The 20840-nt window shown below is 47.2% G+C and overlaps 1 protein-coding gene across 3 annotated transcripts in view; it reads right to left on the bottom strand.

Annotated features, from left to right (window-relative positions):
- Window positions 1-20014, bottom strand: part of Zfat (zinc finger and AT-hook domain containing) — a 183701-nt gene extending 163687 nt beyond the window's left edge. For all 3 annotated transcript variants that reach the window (XM_021182879.3, XM_029469960.2, XM_029469961.2), the window contains exon 1: window positions 19808-20014. In XM_021182879.3, the coding sequence (XP_021038538.1) occupies window positions 19808-19982 (175 nt within the window). In that variant the 5' untranslated portion in view covers window positions 19983-20014. The remainder of the gene's footprint in view (window positions 1-19807) is intronic.
- Window positions 20015-20840: the final 826 nt, after the last annotated feature.

Raw genomic sequence — 20840 nt, 5'->3', positions numbered from 1 at the left:
CCACAAGAACAATGCATCAAGATTCCACAGCCCGAGTGTCATTCCAACCTTCCCTGCCAGCCTGGCTGCAGAATAAGATCTATGCTACCTCCAACAGTAAATAATATCCACATACTTCTTCACATCGGTGACTAACTTCATCATCACTGATGGCCTGGGAAGTAGCCAAATTGGTGGTGCTATCACCACCACCGCCACCATCATCGTCATCACCATCATTATCACCCTCATGACAATCAATACTAGCAGCTGCAGCAGCAATATCACCATCATCCCACTATCACCATAATCATCACCGCCATCACCGTCCCCACTTACAGAAGAGAAGCCTGGGGCTGAGAGGTGTTAACCAGCTGCCAAGGCTCTCCCATCCAAATAATAACACCACCAAAGCTTCAACAAAGCCTTCCAAGCTGCCTGCCACATCAGCCGACCTGTGGTATCAGCGTGTTCTTCTCATAGTGGGTGCTAAGAGGAATGTGAGTCTTGCTGTCCCCAACCTAACCAGCATTATAATCAAAGGAATAATTAGAACTTAGAAGAGACAGTAGATTAGAACAGGAGCTGTGTTCCCTGTGTATTACTACTTGCTAACAGGAAATAACTTGATGCGAATTCACCCTAATCATATATACTTACTAATCTCCGCCTACCACACAGCTTAGGGACAGCTCAAAACCACGCAACAGTGAACCACCATTCCAGGTGGATAACTTTTTCCAAATATATGTGCTAACATCACCCTCTGGTGGTCATCTGTGGCAATACAACAAAATTTGAAACAAAGCTACCACACTGACTTTGCCAGATACTGTTACCCTATAACCCTACTTAATTAGCCTTCACATTTACCTCACCAAAGAGAGGCATTTGTGTCCACCTGACAATGAGAAGACTAGGCCATGGAAGGCATTACTGGGTCACACAGCAGGTGGGCACACAGTAGGAACCCAATCCAAAGCCACAATCAAATCCACAGCCAGAATGGACTTGTCCTGGCAGCGCAGGGGCACCTGGTCAACCCTGGCAGGTGAGTCAGGCCAGAGTCAACTCTGAACAGACTTTCCTCATAACCAGTCACTGCCTGGCCTATTCTTAATCGGCCTGAAGGCTATAAAGCACCATTCTGCAAAGCAGCAATAGTGCTAAGCAGGAAGTTCAGCACTGGCACCCATGTGCACTGATGTGAGGGATAGTGTGGGGGTTTGAATAAGAATGGTGCCCATAGGCTCAGATATTTGAGTGCTTAGCCAGAAGGATGGCACTATTTGAAAGATTGAGAAGGATTAAGAGGTGTGACCTTGTTGAAGGGAGTTTGTCACTTGGGCTGGGCTTTGGGGTTTCAAAAGAACATGCCAGGCCAAGTTCTCTCTCTTCCTTCTGGATGTAGCTCTCAGCTACTGCTCCAGGGCCTGCCTACATGCCACCATAATGATAACAGACTAAACCTATTGTAACAAAATTGTAAGCAAGACCCAGCTAAATGCTCTCCTTTCATTAAAGTTGCCTTAGTCATCGTATCTCTTCAGAGCAATGGAACAGTGACGAAGACCGACAGTGACTGAGGCATGCACCCTGTGGCACAGAACAGGCTTCCCCAATGTGGCTGGGACTGGAGCCTCCTGAGGAGGGCAAGGGTAATCATAACCTGTTACAGGTCACTCTGCTGGTCATGCGCACACCAGTGACATCCATTCGGCTACTCACCTATGTGATATACATGCTACCAACATGCTATGCTTTAATCTATGAAAATTTACAGAGCTAATATTAAATGATATAAATATAAATGCCAGGTGGGTCTCTGAGTATTCAGAGAGGGGAAGATGGCTCTGGGCTTGTTACTGGCCGTTGGTGTGTAGACTGTGGTGTCTGATGGGACACTGTGGCCAGTGACTTGAAAGAAGCCTGTTACTTCAGAAAGAAGATGAGCAAAGCCAGACAGCCACTTGGGCACTTGGGAGCACTCTACTGCCATCTGGGGCACTACCCTTGCCCTCTCAAACAGGCAATGGAACTTCTGCTGCTTCTACTTTCAGCGTGGGAATCGTGGCAGAAACTTGCTGCTCAGAGGCATCAGGTGAGTTATGGGTCGTTGCTTCCACCATTTTCTGATGGATTGCACTATCGATTTCTACATCGAAGCCTCATGATGCCATGTTCCCACAGGTCTGCTGGGTTCAGGGACAATTCCTGTCTCTGTTAGTGTTTGTAGGGTTTCCCATGGAAAGGGCCACATTTTCTTTTTTCAGTGATTACCCTATTCAGTGCGAATTTACTTCATTGCACAGGGCTCTCACTTTGAGAGTGCTTAAAAATAACTTTAAAATTTTCATGTCAATTTTTACCATGGAAGAAATGTGTATGCATAAAATTATAATGCCACTGTTGGCCCAGCCATAATTATAGCTGATATTGTACATTCCTCATTTTATTTTGTTAATTTAAATTCAGCAGAGAAACGCCTCTGGGATTTCTCCCTGGCATTTAATAAAGCTGTTAACTTTGTGAGCTGTAGAGGTTGGTGTATGCATCAGTGTTTTCTGAGATGCCTGGTAATCCCACACATTAAAGGTGTGCATTTGTTGAGGCATCAACAGGACTGGGCTGGCATGGTACCTTGGGGGTTATCTGTGGGCAGGGGAGGCTGGTGTCTTGTCTGTCAAAGCTCCCCTTGCTTTGGCATGGTTTTCACAGGCTTTGGATATGGCTAACCAAAGACCAGCTTCTACTTCCAAACATGTCCAACCAACAGCTTGAGCTAGTCATCATTCAGATGAGAAATTAGACCTGAAGAGATTTAGAGACTTACATTTTATCCGCCACTGGAGAGATGGTAAGAGTCTCTCTTTCCTGTCTGAGTGATGTCCGTTCTGCTGTAGGGTAGTGTTTCTGGGCTACAGGCACTGAGGTGTACTGAGCCACATTCCCCTCTCTGAAAACAGAGACTCACCTTGGATGTAATAACTACACCTGCCCCCACGGACCCTACAAGGGTGTTAAGGAGGTTACTTAGGGAGCAATCAAGTAGGAAATAGGGACACTGCAGGTTAGCAAAGTTCTGATGCTGAAGACAGCAGGCAGCAGTTAGACCCTGAAGTCTAGCTGGCTAGCTAACACTACTGCCTGCTTCCTCACTTGCATGCTCAATCCTCTGAGACACACACATGTAAAGCATAAATGTTTGTGCAAATACATATCCATACACTCACACACACAGCAAAAATGCATGCATAGATATATGGGCAAATGACACACATATGCATACATACATATGCACACACACTTGGGAGAAACAAAAGGCATATGCAATTCAGAAACTACTAGAACAAAACAGCATCAGGGGTCACCAGGTAGAAATGGAGGCTATGACTCTCAAGGAGCTGAGAAGTGGAAAGGAGAGAGAGAAAAAGTCAGGAAATGAACAGAAGCAAGAAGAGACAACAGGTACTAAAATGGTTTATCAGAAACCAGGATGGAAGTGGAGGAAGAAACTCGGAACCAGCTCTGGAAGGCATTCCCAGCCTCTCCCTATGGGCCCAAGTTCTGTTCACATAATCTACCCCCAGCACCCTCAGCCCAGCAGACAAAGACAAGTGTCATAAAAGCTGACAGGGCATGGAGGAAGGGCAGGATACTGAAGGAAGGCAGCCAGGCCACACAGCCCCACCTGGCCTGTTAGCTCTTGTTTCCTCATTTGCCTTAACATTAAGATGAGAGAAGCTTGCTCCCATGGGACACAGGTTCTGTGGCTGCTCTTGTGCCCTCCCCATGTATGCCATCTGTGGGCAGAATGCTTCTGGCAAGAGGAGTCCAAGCAAGAAAAGCCAAACACTGGAAAATTCTGGCCTGACTCAGCCCACTTGTACATAGTTAACATTTACAATCAACAGACCTGGGCTCGGCATGCATTGTGGGAAAGCTGGGTAGGACTTGCTGCCCAGCTTGCAAGTTAGACAATCCACTGGGTAAACTCAGACCTGTAAGTGCACCTGCCAGGCAGGGTGAACTCCACAGGTCCTTCCTTCCTCTAGTGTACTGGGCACTGTCTCTGAAGATGGTCCTGTCTGGATGGAGGCAGAGGAAAACACTACAGATTCATGAGGAACTACATCCACTCCAGCCCAGACACACACAACACCAAATGAAATATGAGGTAGCCATAGATGGGATTTTACTTGTCTAGAACCCATATTAAGATAAAACAAAGCACATAAGATAACGTTTAGCAACACACTTTATTTAACTGAATATACCCACAACAGCATTCACCCTGTAACCCATTTCTCGTTTCTGAAAGTTCTATGAAGAACTCCATTCTATATTCAAACTCAAAAATCTTTTCCACTCACAGCACATCCTGGTTTGGTCTAGATACAAACCCAGAACCCACTTGCACTGTTCCGAGAACACCAGGAAGGTCTGTCACTACACACCTCCCTGACCCCCAGGAAGCTAGGACAGAGCTTCTACCACCCCAAAACCTTTGGAACTCAGTCTAGAAAGTGGAGACAGAGAGTGGGTGGAAATACAGGCTATGAAATTTCCATAGTGCGGTCACAGTCTTCAGGGGAAGGCAGGTGATGGAGAGACATGTTCATTTATTACTGTTGCAGGTTTAAATGCCAGCTGTGTGCTTGGGGCTCCAAGGGTCACAGTCAGAAGAGCTAACAGCCCAGACAGAAGCTAGAGGCGGATATGGGAAACACCCTAATTCTAATCCAAATTGTACACTTCTGCTTTATTTATTATAAAAGCCTGAGACTGGTCTTACTTATTAAGTGTCCAGGGCTTCAAAATTAATTCCAGGAGTAAGAACCGCCCTCTAATATTCAAACATGGCTAATGTCCTCTGCAACTCCAGAGGAGAACTTTAAATTTAGGAGAGAACAGCAGGTAAGGAAAGAAGTTTCCAAATCGCTCACCCACCCTCAGCTCCTTTTCCTGAAGACAAAATATTCAATAAGTCTTAGATCTATTCTCTGAATAACTAGCCTCTGTGGTTAATGTATATTCAGTGGCCTCATAATTTAGTATTTAATGAATGCCCACTATGTGTCACATTCTCTGCCAGGCACAATTAGAAATGAGAAGGATCCAGGCCTCCCTCCAGAAACACAAATGCCTGTGTCGTCTGGGGCCTGACTTTGAGGACTCCTGCCACTGGGGGGGACAGAGAAGTGCCCACCTCAGCTACAGTCTTGCAGGGTCAGACAGCCCTGCCTGACCCCCACACACCTCACTTTGCAGGGCAGCTGTCCTCGCCCAGAGCTCCTGGAATGGCCTCAGGAAGCCTCTGCAGCCCAGCCCTCTCATAGTCAGGGTTGTGAGGACACAGTGGACAAATGAGAACTCTGGCAGGGGCAGCTAACTTCAGTCCTGCTCAGGCTTGTGCACCACAGAGAGGGAGAGGGCAGTACCTGCTCTCTGCCTATGGAACTTGTTCATGGATTCAGGACCCATTCTTGAAGTCTCAGACCTGGCCTTGTTCCCACAGAGAGGTTTTGTAACAACTTTCAATGTTCCCAGAATCCCCTGCCTCCCACTTACCTGCTTGGTAATATGAGCACAACTTTCAACAGCAGGTTTAAGGATGTGCTTATTTGTCTAGCCTCTGTTTTCCCAAGTACAGTATAAGCTCTAAGAACATCAACAGCATGTGATATAAAACGTAGCTCAAGTCCTGAACATAGAAACGGTAAGTATTACCAGGGAAGCTACTTCTATTCAAAGCAACAACGCACTCTCCATGTGGTGAGGGCTTCACCTGAGGACCCCTGAGAACATGGACCAAGGCTCTCCTAACTCTCACTTCCTAGCAAAGCAGGCAAGACCCTAAGGTGGGTAAGAGGTTGAGGCTCAGGAGCCCCAGCAGTGAAGAAAACACTGACAGTCACTCCCTCAACAACTCATTAAAATAGGAATGTACACAATGCCTAAACAATGGATGAAAGGAATCCAAGCACATGGAGACCAAGTCCCAGGCAAGGAGATGCTCACTGAAGGGCAGCTCAGCCCCACCTCAATGGTAGAGCCTTAGCTCAATTCCAATGCCTTCCAGGGTTTCTGTGGCTCTCCTAGAGACACACTGTCGCTGTCACCCACTCTTCTGCATGCAGGTCTCCATATTGATGACTCACAAATAGATGAGGAAATAAGAAAAAGAAAATCCTGCCCTGTTTTTGAAATAAAAAAAAAAAAAAATACTGCTCCCAATTTCATACATTCAATACAAATAAATAAAATAAATAAGTACAGGGACCCTAAAGTGAAATTGAGAAGACACAAGTGAACTGTTCATTTTAAAGAGGGTATATGGGAGGTCATGATGCTCTCAATTGCTTTCCTAGAACACTTACGCAAAAATAAAAGGCCGAGATGGAATGTATTCTTTAGGCTCAATGTTTCCCTCTGAGCATCTCCTGGGGTCAGTGCAGAACACTGTCCCCTGGCCTCTCCCAGGCTCTTCCCCTCTCTCTTTCCATTGCTCTGCCCAGCCTCCCTCAAGCCATGGGATTATCTTTCACAGGCTCTCACAGCTAGGCAATGCTCAAGCACTCACTTGAATTCTCACATCAAGTTGGTAAGGAACAAAAGCATCAGATGACATCAAACAAGATAAAGTCTAGTACTATAATTATTCTTGTCCTGAAATTTGTATAAATGTTTCTACATGATATAGTTCAGGTTTCAAATAGTTTGAAAATTCATTCTCAGCAAACTCTCTTTAGTATTAAAAACATGTAAGAACAAAGTCGCCTGCAAAACGGAAGACTGCTCCACCAACAGCTCCCTACTGGAAACCCCACAGACAGAGAGGTTACTAACTAGCCCCTCCGGTATCAGGAGAGGAGGAGGAACCTGGGTGGGAAGCCTGAGGAGACTGGACATAGCCCAAAGCATCTTTCTAGAAGTTCCCCAAGGCTAGCAGGCAAGGGAGGCATTCTCGAGGCTGGCAGTCCATAAGGTGGGTCACAGGGGGATGAGGCACCACGTATCTGCATGTATCTTCTGTAGGAAGCCTCCCACTGGCATGCTGGCCACTGAGGATACCTGGTTCTTACTGCATCCAGTCCCAACTGGCATGGTCTCTGACAGTCAAGAAAACCCTCAACTGGTTTGTCTAAGTGGCTGCCAAGACTCCTAGATTGCTCCCAAGAAATGAAGGAAACACTCTTTAAGCAGTCCCTGCTCCTGCAGACTCCCAGGATGACAAATGGCAGGGTTGTCCCTAGAGTTGGCAAGAACGCCCTCCTGCGGTAGGAAGAAGGTTAATGCAGATGCCCGGGCAGCATCTATGAAACCAGCGAGCACCAGGGAGACAAAGTGGAAAACCAACAGGTGTGCAGGGAAACCACTTCCTAAAAGGCACTTGTAAGGTGTTGTGGGGAGAAAGGCCTAAGCCCATACGCCAAGCTCTTCTATGGAGAACAGAAGAGAAACGTGGTGGGTGCCACCCTTCCCACCACGCACAAGGAAGATACTGCCCCTCCATCTTTATTTCCCTGGTACTGCTACTGAAACAAGGAGGCTTTACTCTGTAAACTAAATATATCCAAAGATGTGGTTTGGGGTCAAATAATATGCAACTCCTGCTTTATTCACTGGTACTAGTACCAGTCTGTGACCCAAAGTCTCTGCCCTTCAGACTATAAATCAAGGCTCATATCCTATTATTAGGATTATGTGGGGAAAGCATTGGCTGCAGGAGTTTCTCAGACACACACACACAGAATTTTAAAATGTAAAATAATAATAAAAATAACAATAATAATAACCTCTTTGTTGTTCAAGAACATGCATGCTGGAAGGTTCATGCTGGATAGTTTGTAGAGGCCAGCAGGAGCAAGACCTGGGAAAGCTGTTCCCAACTGTGAGAGCTGAGCAGGCTGTGCTGGACCTTCATGGCTGAATGCCCTAGAGCAAACACAGCAATGGATCCTGGTAGTGACATTCCAGGACACATCCATGCTCAAGGAGTGACATTCTGCAACAGATGAAGCACCACAGGTTATCTGAAGTGCCAAGCACAAGAACTCTCAAGGCCACTGCAGAATCTTTCCATGAGCATTAGCCACTAGGTACCAGTGGGCACTTCACCTGATTGCATCCCTCAGAGAACAGAGTTCTCAGAGAAAGCAGCACTCAGCTCCAAATTTACAGCAGTGCAAAGTGGGGCTCAAAAGAGTCCCAAGAAACGTCACACAGAGAGACTGGATCACAAAGCTAGGTGTCCCATCCTGTAAGGCTCCTAAGGTCTTCAATCCCTCAATATGCAACCTAGCAAGAAGCAAACCAGGGAGACAGCCAAAAGCTGCCTGAGTAGTTAAGGGCAAAGACTACAAATAGAACATGGGCGGAACTAAGGCCATCTTGACAGGGCAAAGGTGCCCAGTAGTTCTGCCAAGGGCTGGCAGATAGAGTCAGGCAGAGAGAGGCAGAGCAAACTTCTCTACCAGGACTCAGAGGTGATACAAACACAACAAGCTAAGTCTGCAACTCTGAGCTGTCACTGCTTCATACCAGAGAAGTACTGGCCAAGCAACTGGACTTGCAGAGGCTACCACACGCCCTTCCCCTACTGGGTCCTTCTGGAATGGTTTTCTCAGCTCAACCACCACAGGTTGAGTAGCTGTTCTCAACCTATGTGTTGTGCCCCTTGGGGGGGGGGGGTGTTAAATGACCCTTTCACAGGTGTCACCTAAGTCCACCAGAAAATACAGATATTTACATTACAACTCACAACAGTAGCAAAATTACTTTTAAGAAGTAGCAATGAAAACAATTTTATGATTGGAGGTCACCACAACATGAGGAACTGTATTAATGGGTCACAGCATTAGGAAGGTTGAGAACCACTGCCCTAGAGGCTTTCCAGAGCCCTTCTCCAACCTAGGAGGCAGTAACCACCTTCTGTGCCCCCCCACCATACCCTATGTACCCCTACCACGACCCGTGGACAAGTCACAACACTGAACACTTTTATTACCCTAACCAGTCCCCTCTCCCTGCCAGCTCCTACCACTGTCTGACATCGTGAACTCATTCATGATCTTTTAGGCTCCCAGGGCTCCATCTCTCCAGTACTGCCATCTTCAGCAAGTAAATCTTAGCAGAACAAACCATGGTAAGATAGACAGAACTTTTCAAACTCTGTGTCCAGTTCAAGCCACTGTATACATTCACCCTGGTGTATAGCCATCACCTCCAGACATATCCAGAAACGTTTCATCTTCCCACACAGAACCTGTTTCCATCAGACAGCAATTCCTTATGCTCCTTCCTCCCACTCCTAACAACTACCACTAGCCATCCACTAATGAGAAGTCTTTGGGCGAAAATGTATAGGTACTACACATGCATGGACCTTTTTCTCATTATTAGTCCCTAAAGAAACATCAAAGAGTTGATCCAGTCTGCTTCAGTGTTGCTGTAGTAAAGCACTAAACAAAGCAATTTGGTGGTAGGAAGGAGTTTATTTGGCCTAAGGTTACAGTCTATCCATCATCAGGAGAAGCCAAGCCAAAGCCTGTAACCTGTAACCTATAAAGCAAAGATCATGGAAGAATGCTGCTTACTGGCTTTCTCCCATGGCTTACTCCTCTATTGTTCTTATATAACCCAGGATGCCCTGCCCAGGGTTTTCCTACATCACTCATTAACAAAAAGAAAAAAAAAAAACAAAAAACAAAAAACAAAAACAAAGAAAGCCCCACAGACATTCCCAGAAGCCAAGCTGGGTAATTCCCAGAGCCAATTCCTCAGTTAAGGTTCCCTCTAAGTGAATCTAGTTTGTATCAAGTGGACAAAGACAAACCAGTAGGCTAGTTAATTGCATTAACTCTGTATAACATATTATAAGTAATCTACACACAATGTAAAGCTTATAAAACAAAGTTTGTACAACACATGCAAATACCACACTATTTTATATCTGGGACTTGAGCATCCATCACTGGGGGTCTGGGAACCAATCTTGTTCATGGCTACCAAGGGACAACTTTGTCTTCAAAACCTTCTGCCCATTTAGAAAATGTTTTTCTCTAGTGTCTGTTATAAGCTCCTTGAACACAGGCCACTTGGCCACACACCACACACACACATAGCTTCAGGGAGAATTAACCCCAAAGAGTACTATGGAGGTAAAGCTATGGATTATCAGAAACCCAGGCCTTGATCCACTTACATCGGGCACTAGACAATTTGGCAGGCTCCATTGATAGCCTTTAATAGACCGGGCAGCCTTCAGGAAAGGAATATTCCATCCCTCCCTGCTCAGGTCTCTCCAGGTCACGAGAACTGAAGCCAAGCCTGATCCGCACTGGCCCAGGAGAAGATTGGAACTTGACAAGATTTCAGAAGAAAATCCAGGTTGAGCCTCTCAAGGGAGTCAGGGACTTGACATGAATGGCACCCTGATCAGCACCCTGTTTGGAAACCCTCCCTAGAGATGGGCTATCGGCTCCAGCCCCAGCTTCTACTTAAGTGCAGAGCAGAGACAATGAACCCACTGTGCTGAGCTTTTGTGAAAAGATGTGAAACACCCGACTAAGCAGGTATACAGAACTGTGGGATCACTGGGTCCCATTTTATTTGCCACAACTGCATGATTTAAGCCAGGCCACTGCACATGCGCTGTGATTTCTAATTTCAAACCACTTTTATTATGCATCAAATCTCCAAGGATACTATCGAAATCCACAAGGTGGGGAGAGAAGAGGAGGGAAAGTGAAAGACCGAAGATAGCAGAGAAGAAAGTGCGCTAGGGACCAGACTGAGTGTCTGAGTCTTTCCCAAGGAGGCTTTATGCCACATGACCCAGTGCTTTGCGGGGACCTTTTTCATGTAAGATTGTGACAGGGCTTTAATATGAAATGTCCCATAAGCTCATGTGTTTGAACAGCTGGTCCCCATCTGGTAGCACTGTTCAAAGAAGACCAGCTGACAATTATAAGGCCACAGGCTGGGGTTTATTATGGTTTACAGTGGAGGCTCCCAGGTCAGGCAATGTGTGTCTGCTTCCTGATCCACTGAGATATAACAGGTAACACTGCAAGTTCTTGCAATCATGAGCAGAAGCCCAGCTACCAAGCCTCCATGCCAGAAACTAAGAACTAAAATAAATCCTTCCCTGAGTTGCTCTTGTCCCTCAGTCACAGCAACCAACACCACCAAAGCCACTAAACCATGGTGGGGATGCTCCAGAGATGGCCACAGACCCAGAGCTCAGCAAGACTCCCCACTGACACCACCAACTCTTCTCCCCTGGCTTTTCCCTTGCTCACTGCATTACCTGAGCCTGGTTCACAAGGCTCACTCCAGGTCAGGACTGAGTCCCAGAACCCCTGCATGTTCTTATGCAAGGAGCCACAGGCCCAATCATTGAACATGACATTCTGGCCCAGAGTGTAATACTCAATGCAGTTTTATTCACAGTAATCAAAACTGGACACAGGTTCTGGTGTAAGAGTCTTACTCACTCCACGTCCCCAAACACATTCTATACTGTCATCTTAAACCAAGAGTGTTTGCAGTGCTGCCCCATCTAACCCAAACCTCACTCATCATCAGCAATGCTGAACATGTGTCTCTATGTACTATCTCGAGGCAGAAGTCTCTCCCAGTCTTTTGTTTGTCCTAGTGACTTGGGGAGCCTGTCTTTTATTGTTGGATGGTAGATATTGTCACCTCAACAGGACCAACCATTGGCTAGGAGACAAACTTCTTTGCATGACTTCAAGAGAATTTCTAAATTGAGTTGAGGTGGAAGCCCTGCCCTAAATGTGGTGGCTCCTTCCCATGGGCTGGGGTCTCACTGGAGAGAAAGTGAGCGAGGCATCTGTTTGCTCTAACTATGCATCCTGATCATTTTGAGCAGTGTGACTGGCTACCTCAGGCTCCTAAAGCAGCCTGAGACACCCCTTTGATATGGTAATATAACTGGCAGGACCACTGGCAAGAAATCTGTAAGTGTCTGTAAAAACTAAACATGTCTGTAGTCAACAAACTAGCAACTCGATTATCACCAGGCAATTATTTACCCAGGAGAAATGGAAATATATCCCCACAAAAGGCTTGTAAGAATATTTAGTACAGTTTTGTTCACAGTAATAAAAAATAAATGGAAACAAGCACCTGGCTGTATGCTTTAATCCCAACCCTTAGAGGGCAGAGGCAGAGAGATGCCTATGAGTTCAATGCTAGCCTGGTCTACATAGCAAGTTCCAGGCCAGCTAGACCTACCTTATGAGACCCTTTTTAGAAAACAAATGCAAGGGCTGTGCTGATGGCAGTGGCGGTTAAAACTAAAGACCTGCTGACCACCATGGCATATGAAAGACACCCATAGGCCTGCCCTCCCCTGCACAGCATGGGCAGGTCATAGACATTCAGAGCACCTCCTGTTGCCACACACATGGTGCTGGACAGAGAAGATGCCCACAGAACCCCAGCCTCCATGCCACACAGACTGGCTGTAAACACCTAGAAGCCTGCTTGCCACCACACTTTGTAGCATGGACCAAAGAGGTCATTGGAACGGGAGACACTACAATGTACAAATGTGTAGTGGATGTCTGTGTCTATGGCTATCCAGTGGCAAAGGTCCGTGTCTCATATTACCTCTAGAGACTGGACAGAGAGAGATGGCCCTGCCCCTCACCAGCTACAGCACATGGGAGAGCAGGCCCTGCACCCTGAGTGGGCAGCACAACAGAGCTAGCTCTGGTGGAGGAGGCGCAGAAGAACTGGCTCCATCCCTCGTCTGGTAGAAGTAGAGTGGTCAAGGGGGTGATGTCCTCCCTACCTCACTCCTAGCCACATGCAATACAGCCAGGAGAACTGGCCCTGTCCCCCAATGGCAGTTGAACAGTTTCTGCATGTCTCCTGAGGAACACGGTAGAGATGGCTTAACAATGAAAGAGCTGGCACAGCAGCTAACAGGCTGCAACACTTGGAAGAGGAGGCCTCCACTCCTTGACTGGGTAGCACAGTAGAGCTGGTTCTGGAGGCACCGGTGCAAAAGATCCTGCCCTGAGGGCATGAGAGCAGGAGAGCCACTGCCCATGGTATCACTGGGTTGCCTAGCCAGAGTAGTGCTGGAGAGGATAAGGGCAAGCAAGAGGGCTACCCCCAGGCACAGATCCAGGGTTTTGAATTGGCCCACCCCAAACTCTACATCATCTATGAACTGTTGGAGCATATGAATGGGACAGTCCTGCTGATCCAAAGCTTCAAGATCCCCATGACATGGGGCAACGACAGGACAACTAGGAGAAGTCCTAGTGAGGAGCCAATATTGATGGTATCACAGAAGCCAGAGATCTCAAACCAGACCAATGGCTCACTGCAAGGAACATTCGCAAGAGAAGATGTGTGGATGGAGGCATATACTGTGGGAGACACTGTGACACACTAAAACTTCCACTACAAGATGTATTGGATACTTGGGTTTGTTTTATTTGTTTGTTTGTTTTTATTTGGGGGGAAGGTTGCAGGGGCAAAGGGCAGATACAAGGAGACTGGGAGATGAATGGGACTGGGGTGCAGGACATGAAACTCACAAGGAATCAGTTCAAAGTTTAAAAACAAAAGCAAGCAAACAAAAGAACCCAAAACTGGAAACATGAGAACAGCCCGGGTGCTTACTAAGAAAGAATCACGCAGGCAAACGGTGGAGATTTCCAGGCAGTAGAATAGCATTAAGCAATTTAAAAAAAAAAAAAAAATATATATATATATATATATATATATATTTTTTTTTTTTAAAGGGGGCTTGTATTGGCTGGTTTTATGTGTAAACCTGACACAGCCTGGGGTTATCACAGAGAAAGGAGTTTCAGTTGGTTCAGTTGGGGAAATGCCTCCATGAGATCCAGCTGTGGGGCATTTTCTCAATTAGTGATCAAGGGGGAAAGGGCCCTTGTGAGTGGGACCATCTCTGGGCTGGCAGTCTTGGATTCTATTAAGAGAGCAGGCTGAGCAAGCCAGGGGGTAAGCAAGCCAGTAAAGAACATCCCTCCATAGCCTCTGCATCAGCTCCTGCTTCCTGACCTGCTTGAGTTCCAGTCCTGACTTCCTTGGTGATGAACAGCAATATGGAAGTGTAAGCTGAATAAACCCTTTCCTCCCCAACTGCTTCTTGGTCATGATGTTTGTGAGGAATAGAAACCCTGAGTAAGAAAAGGCTAGACACAAAATAATTATGTGAAGTCCTCAAAAGGCAAACATAAATGAGAGCAGCAAGACTGGAGGTTGTTTGGCCTGAGGGATAAGGACTGGGTGTGGAGGGGGAGGAGAAAATTTTCTTGGGTAATTAAAAAAAAAAAGCCTATGTATCATTAGAGATGTGGCTTACCTGAGTACTGTCTATACAAAAGATCCGAGTGCTTCTGTGTATTAAGTCACAACTACAAAACTGCCTCCTGGAAGGCACCAGAGAGCTCTCTCCTAAAGGCAAGTCAGCAGGCACTGTTCTCCTGGCTTTCAAGCCAAATTCCCAACAGCTTCCCAGCCCTCAGACTCCCTGTCGAAGCCCCCTCCCTCCCCTCAATGCTCAGTACACACCTGCAGGCACATGAGAAGGAAAACTCCTGAAAAGAAGCCGCAGCTGGCTATGACCGATCAGCCGCTTAGAATTGGAATGCTGAAGGTCCAGAAACTAATTCCCTTCTCATGGGATAAGTTCTGGCCATCCTCTCCAGAACAACCATTCCTGGGGTCCCTACACACATATGCATACACACACACACACACACACACACGTGTGTGTGTGTGTGTGTGTGTGACAGAACTAACATCTGGTGGCAACAGATAAAAACCTTTTAGAATCTATTGACTTAGCAGGTAAGTAAGTAGCTCTTACCAGTCCAAACGCTCAGCATGTAATCAGAATTTGAGCGATAGGAAGCCTTCCCCATCCTGATGTACCTCCCTCCTTGATGTACCCACCAACGTACTTTAACCTTGCCTTGATTTATGACTTTCCCAATTCCCTAAAACCATAATAACTTTGTGAAACTGCTTCCACAATGGAACATGGAATTTGGAGTGACCTAAATCTCTGCTTCTGGGCCAGGGTCACTCAAAATGATTCCAGAATCAACAATGCCTTATTCCCTTAAAGGTGTGAGCTGGGGTTTTCGTGTGACATATGTCTTAGCACCCACCCTTCCATTTTTGTTGGGTATCTATTCACTCTGCAAGATCCAATTCCACTACCTCATGCTTCAAGAAGTCTTCCCAGAATCCCTACCTGGAGCCCATTGATATCTTCAATATTCAGAGCTCACATGGAGGTTCCTGATGCCCTTTTCCTACAGGAATTGGTTTTGTTTTGTTTTGTTTTGTTTCTCTTCTAGATCTATGTGACACCCTCAAGAAGGAAGGGACAGTTTCATAGTTTGGCCAGTATCTGAAAGACAGGGACCTCCCACTAAAGAATAAGAACAGACCTAAAGGTATGAGAAATGGTAGTTTATGAAGGCCCATTGGCAACAATGGAGCAATATGGACACCAAAAATCTGGCTAGATAGACTGGTGACTGAGCAGTGCCAGATACCACAAGCTCTCTATGCTCTTTGGCTCCAGGTCCCTCACCTCATTTTGGTGCCACATACCCCAAGCTCCCTTGTTAGGAACTAAAAAGAGGGCCCAGGGGAAGAAGGGGAGGGGAAGCCCACACCCCACCAGAGTTTTACCTATTCATTGGTCTGTCAGGGGTGGGAGGGCTGCTAGCTACCTTCCACTCATCCCTAGGTGGGCATTCAAGCCTCTGACCCACTCTTCAGGGCGTAGCCAAGGGGCAGTCCTACCTGAGGGGGTTCCCGGAGCTACTTTGCTAAAGCCACCAGGGTTATGGGAGAGAGGGATGAGGGAAGAGGTTCCCAACACCTGTGAGAGTGAGTGCAGCAAGAGTGAGTGCAGCGAGAGTGAGTGCAGCGGATCTTGACTGGAGCACAGGAAGGCCTTCTAACAGATTAGAAATGGCTCATTAGGAGAAAGCCTGTCCCATCCTACAAGCGCAATGGGCCTTGATGACCAGAGACATTCTATGGTTTTAGAGCTTTATTATAGACAGGCAGGGGGAAAGGGAGAAGGTAGAAAGAGAGAGAGAGGTGGGAGAGAGAGAGAGAGAGAGAGAGAGAGAGAGAGAGAAGGCTAAAGAGAAAGAGAGTAAGAGGGAGAGAGGAGAGAAGAAGAAGACAAAGAGAGAGGAGAGAGGGGGTGAGAGTGAGGGGTAAGAGGTAAGAGAGACAAGTAAGAGAGTAAAAAGTAAGAGAGCAAGGTGGGACTGAACACCCCTTTTTATGGCCTTCACTGTTGCTAGGTAACTGGGGAGGAGTTTAGCCTGAAGGTCAGAAGCTTGGGCCATTGCCTATGTGACTTCAAACCATGCTTCTCTGGGGGGGGGGGGGGGGCGGCGGTAACTTAGGCAGGGGCCAGAGTTCCAGGAGCATAAAGGAACGCCTACAGTGTTTTGTAGGTGAATTATCACCATTTCTGGGGTTCAGACCTCAGCTCAACTGGAGAGCAGCCTGTCTGTGCATAGCCCAGTGCCCCACACTCCCTATGCTCTTTGGCTCCAGGTCCCTCTCCTTATGGTGAGACAATGTCACCTTCCTACCCAGAGGGCCTGCAGCTTTGTCCACTCTCCTCTGAGGCAAGGTCCCCACCTACTCATCTGGTTTCTATCCAGACAGGCTGGAACACAAAGGCACCAGATTCCAGAGGTCAATATGTTGCAATGCCAGTTGTCCTAGAGTTAAAGGAATGAGAATATTCTAAACTAGTTGGCAGAGAGGCATCTGAACTTCCATGTTCATCAAAAAAGTAATAACAGCCCAGGTGAAGAAACACCCTAAGTGTCCATGAGCGGATGAATGAAGAGTGTGCAAAGTGAGCACAGAGAATGACTCTGCCTTTGTAGATAGGCAGGTGGAGCTGAAGCAACAGACCTCACAGATGGAGAGAACAGAATGGGGTCGGAGAGCATGGGAGGCAGGGCGTGAGGCAAGCCTCTATTAGCAAAACTATGTTTTCACTTTCTGTTTATTCTGCATGGCATAGTGAACAGAGTAAATAATGTATTTTTCACTTCAAAACCCACTAAAAGAATACATTTCAAATGTTCTCACCTCAAGAAATGATGACAAGAAAAGGTGCCAGACTGGATTAACCTAATTATTCCCCATTGTGCTCATAAATCTCAGGGCTGTGAGTGCCACAAGCACAGGTATAACTATCAACTTACGATTTTCAAGACTTTAAAAAGAACAAAGACAATTCTGCTACTCAACTTTAAGGCCCTGTTTGACATCGGTGTGCCAAGCATTGTCATTTCATAAGCAAATTCATTTGTTTTTATATTTTATGGGTTTTTAAAATATATATATATTTATTTATTTACATGAGTACACTGTAGCTGTCTTCAGACACACCAGAAGAGGGCACTGGATCCCATTATAGATGGTTGTAAGCCACCATGTATATTTTATGTCTTTTAAGCCAACTTTGAATCTACAATATATGTTTTAAAATGTTCACTTTTCTCCATTTCAAAGTTACTTTTTTCCCCCTTCAGAACAACAAAAAAAAAAATCATAATCATGTGGGATGCTTCTTGGAAAATCCTGTCTCGGAAAAAAAAAAGATTATAACCAAACTTCACCCCACCTTTCCATCCACACACACTTCCCAAAGCAAATGCATGGTGACAGTGTGTTGTTATGAAAACCATCTGGAGTGCCACCAGTGTGAGCAAGGTAGAGGCACAACACATGAGCCTCAAGCACAAGGGTCACAGCCCCTGCCTCAGATCTCAGGAGCAGCTCTCTCCAGCAAAGCTGTGAACAGTGAGAGACTGCCTCTGAAGAGAGTACCTGCCCCTGGAAAGTTTCACACACTGAAAGCTTAACAGCCCCAAGAGGTGACAAGGGACAAACCATTAGACTAAATCCCCCTCTATTAAACTGACCCATCTTGATAGAGAGGTTTTCAGGGGCAGCATGCATGAGACATCTATAAAAGAAAATGAGAGAAACAGTGTAATCACCCAATTCTGACTTGGCCTGCTCTGAGCAACCACTAGATTCTCCTTCAAGACAGCTATAGCTGAAAAGCTGTTGTGTACACTACAAGGTGGGAAAAGAAAGAAGCAGAAACCTTTGCACCCAAAGCAAGAGATACCATGAAAAAGAAACCAACACAGAACAGAGCTGGAACACACACAGAACAGAGCTGGAACTGGGGCAATGACCACCCAGCCTGTTTACCACCCTAAGCCGCCTTTCCAACACCAAAACAGGAAATTTCCCAGAAACGAGCTGCCCATGAGCTGACAGAAATACATTTTGTTCAAACTATGAGCCTTCTTCACTTGTCACGGCTGAAAAACAGAAAGATAACCTGTTTGGGGCTTGTTGTGTGTCCCTTTGACCTATATCCACTCTGTAGCACCGACACTAATTTCAGAGGCTTTCACAGACAAGGCGATAGGTTCCAAAGCTAAAGGTGGAGAGGGGCAGTCGTGGAGGTAAGCCCCAGGAACGTGAGTTTTCTGTTCCCTGTATGGATGGACCCAGGCTCCAGCAGGAAACTACAGTGACATGTACAAATGATCAGCAGCTCCTTCACTCTGTCATTCAATAGAAGGTCACCCCTACTAAGAGCCTGTCTGAATTCCAGGGGACAGTGGCAAAGGCCAAGCAAACATATGGTTCACATTGTTTTCCAAGCCAGAAGTCCGATCTCTTTAAAGCTCCACTCTCAGGAATCTGGGCTCTCAACTTTTCTCTTCTTCAGTAAATGACCAACTAAGAACAACCAGGAGACACTGGCAGTGACCCTCGGAAATCAGGGTCCAAGAGTCTAAATTGGTGTCAATCACAGGCTAGTGGTAACAAGCTTAAGGTTAAGGGGAGTCGCCGGGCGTGGTGGCGCACACCTTTAATCCCAGCACTTGGGAGGCAGAGGCAGGCGGATTTCTGAGTTCGAGGCCAGCCTGGTCTACAGAGTGAGTTCCAGGACAGCCAGGGCTACACAAAGAAACCCTGTCTCGAAAAAAAAAAAAAAAAAGTTTAACCCCTGGGAGTCACCAGGGGTTAAGTGAAAAGTATACCCTTCCAATGAGACAAGCTAAAGCAGCTTCTGGCTAGACAGTCTGAGGGCTGCCTGAAGGAAGTAGCCTGGAGCCACTTCGTTCAAGCGCACGAGGACAATGCCCTACAGCACTGGGCCAAAGACAGAAGGCAAATGACTACTTGCATGGGACAGGGTCACCCGTGATAAAGCCCATCTCTCTCATTGGCTGTTCCCTCTGAAGGTCACTAGAGAAGGCTGGACTTTAAGCACGTCCTGGCTAAGAACACGGGGTTGATCACTGGGAAGGGGAAGTCATCCACTTTACAGAGGGGGAAACTGTTGACTAAGCAAGAAGCCAACTCAAAGCTCACACAAACAGCGGCAGGCAACGGGACTCGAACACCTATCCAGCCAGACGCCCGCGGATGGCCGCTGGCGGGCGCCCTGGCACCGCCCACAGCCCTGGAAACCGCTCCCCAGGCGCGCAGGGCGCTCCCCTCGCTTGCTCTCCACCGCCTCCCTCTTTTTTCTTTCCTGCGGCAGGATCATGCCAGCTTCTGAACGTGGGCCGCAGGACGCTGCGACGTCGGCGCTCCGCCCGCCCGTGGATCCCTCCGCCGGCCCGAGCCTGCGCGCGGCCTCCCCACTGCACACCACGAGCGGTTTCCCGCGCGGCGCCGCGCCCCACCCCCACCCCGTCGCGCCCCAACCCCCATCCCGGCTCACCTGCCGCCCGCGTCTCCATGGCAACGCCCCCACGGCGGAGGAAAAAAAAAGCCTCGGGCTCTTCCCGGCTCCCTTCCGGGCTGAGCGAGAAAGTCGGACACCCTGAGGAAGCTTCGCTCTTTATTTTGATTTTTTTAGGGAAAGAGCCGGAGAGGTTATGGCGAATCTGCGGCATCCAACATGGCGGATGGAGTCTTCGCCCTCCTCTCCCCGGGGATCCGACGCCTACGTAGTGACGTCGGTCGCGGGGAACCGCCCTCGGCACGCAAGGCACAGTGCGCATGCTCGCGGCTACCCTAGGTGCCGGCCTCTAGTCCCAGCGTTCTGCGCGCTGTTTTGGGCCACGCCCGGGGCGGGACGTTGTGATCCTGGGACGTGGGTGTTAGGACCGGGAGTGTCCTGAATCCTCTTCCGTGGGGGGGACGGCTGCGAGTTGTCCCGCTAATGCGCCCCTTTGCATATTAGCTTTTCCGGGGCTCAGTTTCCCAAGTTGCCGGTCGGGTTGTAGGTGTAGTTGGCACAGGCAGGCTCTCCCGGGGTCTGGGACGAGCCGGGTTGGAAGTGACTGTGCCTCGCACATCTTTTTCTTGGAAGCTCAGTGACCACCTTTCCGTTTTTTATGTTAGGAGCTTAGATCCCCCTCCGCACGCTGCAGGAAGCGTCTGTCCCACGTAACTTTGGTAGAATATATTTCTACCGACATCGAAGTCCCTTACCCCTACCTGTCTTGGTCAGCTTTTTAGCATTCAAAACTGGGAATGGACTTTAGAATTGGCGAATTAAATATATATATATATATATATATATATATATATATATATATATATATATATATAATAACAGTCGTACTTGTGATAGTAAAGCTATCTTTTAGAAAGGTTTTTAAATTAGCCATTGTAAAAAAGAACTCCACACATACAGAAACAAGAGAAAAATGTTAAAAGAAGCAGGACGGAAATGACCGGCGTCTGGGCAGCCCTGGTTTGTTTTTACAGTGCTGGTGAAATGCTGAGGATAGTCCTTCTGTAATGTT

This window comes from Mus caroli, unplaced genomic scaffold (genome assembly GCF_978045245.1).
Source record: "Mus caroli unplaced genomic scaffold, Mus_caroli_1 scaffold_16, whole genome shotgun sequence".
In the NCBI taxonomy this organism is placed as follows: domain Eukaryota; kingdom Metazoa; phylum Chordata; class Mammalia; order Rodentia; family Muridae; genus Mus; species Mus caroli.
This window is presented reverse-complemented; position numbering and strand designations above follow the sequence as displayed.